At 41.4% G+C, this 7500-nt stretch overlaps 1 protein-coding gene across 1 annotated transcript; it reads right to left on the bottom strand.

Moving 5' to 3' along the window:
* Positions 1-4: 4 nt before the first annotated feature.
* LOC141763651 (exocyst complex component 3-like protein 2) lies at positions 5-4840 on the bottom strand (the record flags this gene model as incomplete). The annotated part of the gene is made up of 8 exons (XM_074628170.1): positions 5-137; positions 1681-1797; positions 1895-1995; positions 3050-3160; positions 3647-3761; positions 3946-4064; positions 4164-4430; positions 4523-4840. Coding segments are annotated over 8 exons (1281 nt in total), but the record flags the coding sequence as incomplete, so codon positions are not given.
* Positions 4841-7500: the final 2660 nt, after the last annotated feature.

Raw genomic sequence — 7500 nt, forward strand, 5'->3', positions numbered from 1 at the left:
CCCTGATGTGCACGTAGAGGCGTTCAGACAGCACCCTGACGCCCTGCTGGACGATGTGATCCAGAGCTTTGTTGGCTCGCCGCAGAGAGTCCTCGCTGACCGACGGATCACACTGAGCACAGCGCTGCACGAACCCTCTGCACACACACATACACACACATACACACACACACACACACACACACACACACACACACACACACGCTCACATTACCAAACGGGGACCATGATCACACACCTGCCAGGTGAGGACCTCAGTCTACAAACACTAAAAAAAACTCTAACTAAAAGTTGAATCAACCTTTTTAACATCAAACATTTGACTTGTGGGACGCAGGTGGAACTGATGACATCATTGATGACATCATTGATGACTGCGTGACAGAGCCGTCATTAACGCTACGGGTCAACACGTCGGCTGTGATTCAGAGACGTCTCAGATTGTGAGGAGCCTCTCAACACTGCAAACTTTATAGTATTTAACATGTAAGAGGGACGGAGTTTAGACGAGTACGAAGAAGGAAAAACTTGTGATGCTCAACATTTAAACGTTTATTAAAATAATAACGCGTTAGCGCAACTTCATTTTAACGTCTAATTTCTTTAACACATCAACTTGTGATTTTTAGGTTGTAGCGGCTCAGGTTTAAAGCTACAGTGAAGATACTGGTATCATATGAAACAGTTTTCTGACTGCAGTGAAAATGTTGTTTTTGAAAGGCTAAACGCCAACAAATATGGACTGAAGCAGAATATTTCGTGAGATAAAAAACTAGGACTGTCAAAGTTAACATGATAAGATGCTGGTATCATCTGAAACTATAGAACCTGATGAATCCATCGGTGCCAACCATGTCAGACTAGCTTGGCGTGAAGGAGGTTAAATAACGCTCTAAACTTACGCTAAATTTTGTCGAGGAAAAACTGGAATGGCCAGTACCAGTGAGGGTTTCTGGACAATATTTGTCATTGTTGTTAATCGATTTCCAATAATAAATATATACATACATTTACATAAAGTATAAAAAGTCAGAAAAACGTTTAAAAAAAGTCAGAGAAAATGTCCTAAAATGTAAAAAACAATGTCCCAAGAAAGTCTAAAAAACGTCAGAAAAATGTCTTCACAGTACCTGTGAGGGTTTCTGGATCAATATCTGTCATTGATTTGTGTTGTTAATTGTTTTCCAATAATAAATATATACAAACATTTGCATAAAGCAGCATATTTGTCCACTCCCATGTTGATAAGAGGATTAAATACTTGACTAATCTATAAATGAAATAAATGAATATAAATGAATAAAAAATGCACAATTGATTATAATTTAATTAATTTGTTATTAATCACAATTAAATATTCTAATTGATTGACAGCCTTAAGTGAAATAAGTAAGTTCGCTTCCCTCCCAAGTTCACTGTCAGAACAGCAGGAGACACTTGTGTTTTTTAAGTTTTAAAAGTTTACATTTCATTTTTTCATTTGCAGAACAGAAACCTGAAGACAAACGTAAAAACAAACATCAAATTAAGAATATTATTTCCATACGAAATAACTTTTTTTTCCTTTTGTCTGCATGACAAATACAATGAAAAGAAATTACTTTTGAAAAGGAATAAAGTTTCAGCTCATTACAACGAGTTGGTCCTCAGATTCAGGAGTTTGTTTCTGTTAGTTCGTACCTGAACGGAGGGCAGCAGTTGACCAGAGCGATGGTTTTGGACACGTATCCGTCATCGTTGTCTCCAAACATGCCGCTCTGCATCCCTTCGTGGAACATCTCAACTTTACGCTGGAAACTAAAACAGTTACAAACACGAGCGTCATAATCCTGATTATTTATCACTACTAACCTGTAAAGGGTTAAACAGAAAGCCAGTGGAGCTGTCTGTGTACCTGTACAGGAAGTCGGCGAGGCCGTTGAGGCTGCACTGAGCCACTCTGGAGCCCAAACTCCTGTTGATGGAGGCAGACCGCTCCAGATCCACCTGCAGCCTCTGAGACAACAAACACAGTCAGGAGGGTTAGATCTATATTAGGGCTGTGAAAGTTAACGCCATAATAACTCGGTAACGCAAATCAGTTTTAACGCATTAATGTGACTCGCGACTTTATAGGTTGTAGCGGTTCAGTTTTAAAACTAGAGTGAAGATCCTGGAATCATAGTAAACTCTAGAACCTGATGAATCCATCGGTACCAACCAGGTCAGACTAGCTGGTCATGAAGGAGGTTAAATAACGCTCCAAACTTACGCCACATTTTGGCGAGGGAAAACTGTCATGGTCATTTTCAAAGGGGTCCCTTGACCTCTGACCTCCAGATCAGTGAATGTAAATGGGTTCTATGGGTACCCACGAGTCTCCCCTTTACAGACATGCACACTTTATGATAATCACATGCATAAATGCAGTACCTGTGAGGGTTTCTGGACAATATCTGTCATTGTTTTGTGTTGTTAATTGATTTCCAATAATAAATAAACACATACATTTACATAAAGCAGCATATCTGTCCACTCCCATGTTGATAAGAGGATTAAATACTGGACTAATCTCCCTTTAAGGAACATTTAGAACAGATAAAATCATCACATCATCATGTGATCGTCCCTGCTGGTGCGTTCAAGGACACTTGGTCCATTTCACTGGACACTCAAACTGTCCCTGAGTGAGCCTCCTGTTATACTGTCTTTGGCCACTAGAGGACAGCAGCTGGTTCAATGGGAGATAAATTATGTTTAAGTGTGTGTGTGTGTGTGTGTGTGTGTGTGTGTGTGTGTGTGTGTGTGCGTGTGTGCGTGTGTGCGTGTGTGTGTGTGTGTGTGTGTGTGTGAACAGGAAGTGCTCGTTGTTGTCGTTGGCTTCAGCTGAAGGAAACACTCAGAAAACAATCAGCGTATTTAAACACAGCGGAATCCACCTTTATGTAACCCTTCAGTCTTCATTGAATAACCTTTATTTAAAACAGACAGGAAACACAGATGGGAGGTGTTTCTGCTCACACACACCTGCAGTAACCATGGTAACAGAGTGGAGGAGAGGGGGGGGTACCTGTATGACGGTCTTGGCCAGAGTGATCTGATACTCCTCGATGTGCAGCGTCTCCATCCATCGTTTCTCCTCCTCGTCCAGGACCTGGCTCAGCTCCGTGGTCACTTTGGCCTGCAGCAGGGAGGAGCCGGGCGTCAAAACAAACACACCTCACCTTTAATAGAATAATATAATAACGTGGTTCCAGACCTTTAAAAGACACCTTCCAACCAGACACACCTCTTTCCTCCTGGTAACCATGGTGACGTGTTTAGTGGAGGCACGTTAGCTAACACTATAGTTGTCTTGTTTTTTCTAACGACGGCTGAAGAGAATCTTAGTTTCTCTCAACATGTGCCGTCACTCACTCTCCAGGATCACCAGAGGGAGTGTTAGTCGGGGACTATTTTCAGCGGCGTATTAATCCACTAGTGAGCGTTGGAGTCAGCAGGACGGTGTTATTGTGTTATTGAGTCAGAATAAACTTTAAACACTCCGTCACTCGTTACTCTTTAACTGAGTCAAACCCAAACTGAAGCCCTAGATTGTTCGGAGGTTTCTCCTGCTCTGATATCTGGTTGTTGTGTTTACATGAATAAAGAGAGTTCAGCGTCTCACCCTGACAGAGTTGAGACAGTCCAGCTCCAGTCGGTCCACCGTCTCTGAAGGCAGCAGAGGACTCAGCTGAGAGCGGCTGAAAGGACTCGTGATACACACCGTCCCCAGAACGTCTCTGAAACAACACACACACACACACACACAACGTGACGTGCACGTAGTTACACAGGAGCAGAAGAACAAGAACCTTTTTAAGAACCAATCCTGTGTGACAAGATGGAGACGGCTAAAAACCAAGATGGTGACGTTCAGTTCCTCTGGTTCCTCTGGTTCCTCTGGTTGCACCTCCATGTTCCTACCTGTTGTAGATGTTGTGCAGCCAGTCCAGCAGCGAGTAGATGTCAGTGATCTCTAGCTGGTTGTCAGTGATGGCCTCCAGTCGCCTAGCAACTGCCTGGTGGTAGCTCTGCACGTACACCTGACGGGTCAGAGGTCAGAGGTCAGAGGTCAGAGGGCATGGTCAGGTGAAAGGTCAGACCTGTGAGCAGCTCTTCAGAGGGAACGGTTGAGGTCTCACCTGGAAGGGCGTGTACTCTTCGGGGTAGATGGACAACACGTTCCTCTTGGCGGCGCCCAGGTCCTCCACCACGCGGGCTCGGAGCCGGTCCAGGTACCCAACCAGCTCGCCGGCCGTGAACTCGGCCCTCTGAGGCAGAGAGCTGTCGGCCGCCTCCTCCACCGCCTCCCTCCACCTCTGCTTCAGACGGCGAGGCCTCGGGCCCCCGGGGGCCGCCGCCTTGCTGAGGGCCCAGTCTTTATCCGCCTGCTCCTCCTGCTGCAGCACCTGTACAGACGGACAGGTGAGTACTCAAGTACTGTCACTGGAGTATCCTAGTACTCCGTCCCTGTTACCACGGCAGCAGCGGCGGTCCTCACCTGCACCACCAGGCCCAGGTTGGGCCCGGCCGTCGGGGAGCGCAGAGACTCCCTGACGACGGCCCACAGCTCCTTCTGCAGCTCCTCGTACAGCAGCTCCACGTCCTTCGCCTTCCTCCGCCCGCCGTCTTTGACGCCGGGGCTGGTGGCGTCCTCCGGCTGCGGCGCGGCGCCCCGCTCGGCGGCGGAGGACTCGTTACACTCCTGCTCCAGCTCCAGGATGTGAGTGTCGGCCAGCAGGAGGTCTCGCTTCTTCACCAGCTGCAGGATCTCCAGGACTGACGGAGACGGAGGGACACGTTCAAGATTAAAACTACTAACAGACTAATACTACTAATACTACTACTACTAACAGACTACTACTACTACTACTACTACTAACAGACTACTACTACTACTAATACTACTACTAACAGACTACTACTACTAATACTACTACTAACAGACTACTACTAATACTACTAACAGACTAACCACATAATTGTCTGAAAAAAAGTCAAAAATAAGTCTGAAAAAGTCAAAAATAGTCCTACACATGTCCCAAAAAATTTCCATAAAATGTCCAAAAAAGTCAGAAAAAATCTGAAAGAATTCTAAAAAATGTTTAAAATTGTCTGAAAAAAAATTCCAAAAATGTCAGAAAAAGCCTGAAAAATATCTGAAAAAATTCAAAATAAGTCCAAAAAAGTCCAAAAAAATTCTGAATGAAAATCCAAAAAATCCAAAAAAAAGTAAAAAAAAAAAGTCCAATAAATGTCTGAATAAAGTCCCAAAAAATGTCCAAAAAAGTCAGAAAAAACAGAAAAAAGTCCTACACATGTCCCAAACTGTCCATAAAATGTCAGAACATTTTTCGAAAAAAAGGTCAAAAACAAATTCTGAAATTTTTTAAAAATTGTCTGAAAAAAAGTCCAAAAATGTCATAAAAAGCCTGAAAAAAGTCCGACAAATTTTCCAAAATGTGCTGAAAAATAGTTTGAAAAATATCTGAAAATAGTCCAAAAATGTCTGACTAAAAGTCTGAAAAAAGTAAAAAAACAAATGTCAGAAAAAAGTCTGAAAGAAAGTGAAGATAGTTTGCAGATAATCACAGATTCTTGTTAGTTTAATAATGAACATTAGTGTTGTGATGTTTAAACAGGTCAATAACAGCCTCTGGTCTACAGACCGGTCTCTAGAGAGCTCCAGACAGATCTCAGTCTGTGAGCGTCACCGCCCGGCCGGAGAGGCAGCGACCCCGGAGAGGCAGCGACCCCGGAGAGGCAGCGACCCCGGCAGGCGCTATAGCGAGCCGTCACGGCCGTTTGTGGAGCTTCGAAACTCTGAAAATGTCGGAGCAAATGTTCGATTCTCTGTCTAATATCGTAAAACCGTTGATATTCTAAATCTACACAGCTGATTTCTCTCCTCAGAAACTCTCTGAAGTGAATTTGGGGATGAAACATGTAAAGAAGGAGGCGGTTCTGGCTGTTGTTGTTGTAACCGGAGCCTGTAGCGGTCCAGCGCTTTGCATTGTGGGATACAGTAGAAGAATGTGACGGATTCCCATCAACAGGGTGTCGATGGGAATCCGTCAGTGAGGTCACTCCCTCGGAGACGACGGGCTGCTGGTCTGAGGTCATTCAGGGAGGATCCTCGCTGTCAGCGCTGTGATGTCACCAGATGATGTCACAGCAGCAGAGCGGGGACTTGTGATGACATCATCCAGACTGACAGTCAGAGGAGTTTCTCTTCATCACCGTGACATCCAGAGAAAGTAACTAAGTACATTTACTCAAGTACTGTACATGAGTACTAACGTGTGTTCTTTAGTATTTTATTTATGCCACTTGCTATGGAGGACAGAACCTGCCAAAATCAAAAATAAATAAACAAACATAAATAAATAAATAAATAAATATGCCATTAAGAGAAGCAAAATTAATATTAAAAATAAATGTAGTCACTAATTAGTTGATAAAATGGGATATAAATTAATATTTCTGTTTTAATTTGCTTTTTTAAATTTATTTATCTTTATATTAATTCCCTTATTTATTTACTCTTCTGTTTAATTTCAACTTTTGTTTATTTTATGTATTTATTTTGATGGAATTTTGAATATATTTATTTACTTTTGCATTTATTACTTTATGTATTTATTTATTTTATAAATAAATAAATACATTAAATCCACCTTTTGGTTTTATAACAAGTACTGTATGTTTGAAAAACCACCAAAAAGTCCAGTTTGGTGAGTTTGTTCTGAGTTAAAGGAAACGACTTCCTGAGAAGAAGCTGGATTAATTATACGTACTAATATATCTGTATTATATGTCTGTATACGTAGGCAGAGGAAGAGTTCAACCTGAAGACAGAAAGAAAGAAAGAAGAGTGAATGATATTTGTTATTCATATTGTGTCGTGAGAGAGAAGAAATGCTCTGTAGTTTCACTGTGAACTGAATATCTTTAGTTGTTACTGTTATTCTGAAAAAGAAAAAGACTTCTGTTCTTAAGTACAACTTTGAGGTACTCGTACTTCAGTATGTCAGCTTTACGCTCCTGTCTACTTCTGCTCCTCCACTACCTTTATCTGACGGCTTTAGTTACTTTACAGATTCAGATTATTAAAACTAAATATAATCAACTAATAAATGATGTGTATTATTATAGATTAAACTAACAGTCATAAGAATGAGCTCCACTTTTACCAGCTGACACATTAAAGTGATAAAAAATATGCCAAAAATAATAAAATATTCGTCAAATAGCAGATAAATATTAGTAAAGTATCAAATATTTTTTTAAATATCCCAAATAATATAAATAAAATATCTTAATATTAGTAGAATATCCTTAAAATACAAGTAAAATATCTGAAAAATATTAATAAATTATCAGACAAACATCTGTAAAACATGCAAAAAATATTTGTAAAATTGTAAAATATCAAAAAAAATAATTAAAAGTATCTCCACCTTTACCAGCTGAATAATC

Source organism: Sebastes fasciatus, unplaced genomic scaffold (genome assembly GCF_043250625.1).
Source record: "Sebastes fasciatus isolate fSebFas1 unplaced genomic scaffold, fSebFas1.pri Scaffold_126, whole genome shotgun sequence".
NCBI classification, from domain to species: domain Eukaryota; kingdom Metazoa; phylum Chordata; class Actinopteri; order Perciformes; family Sebastidae; genus Sebastes; species Sebastes fasciatus.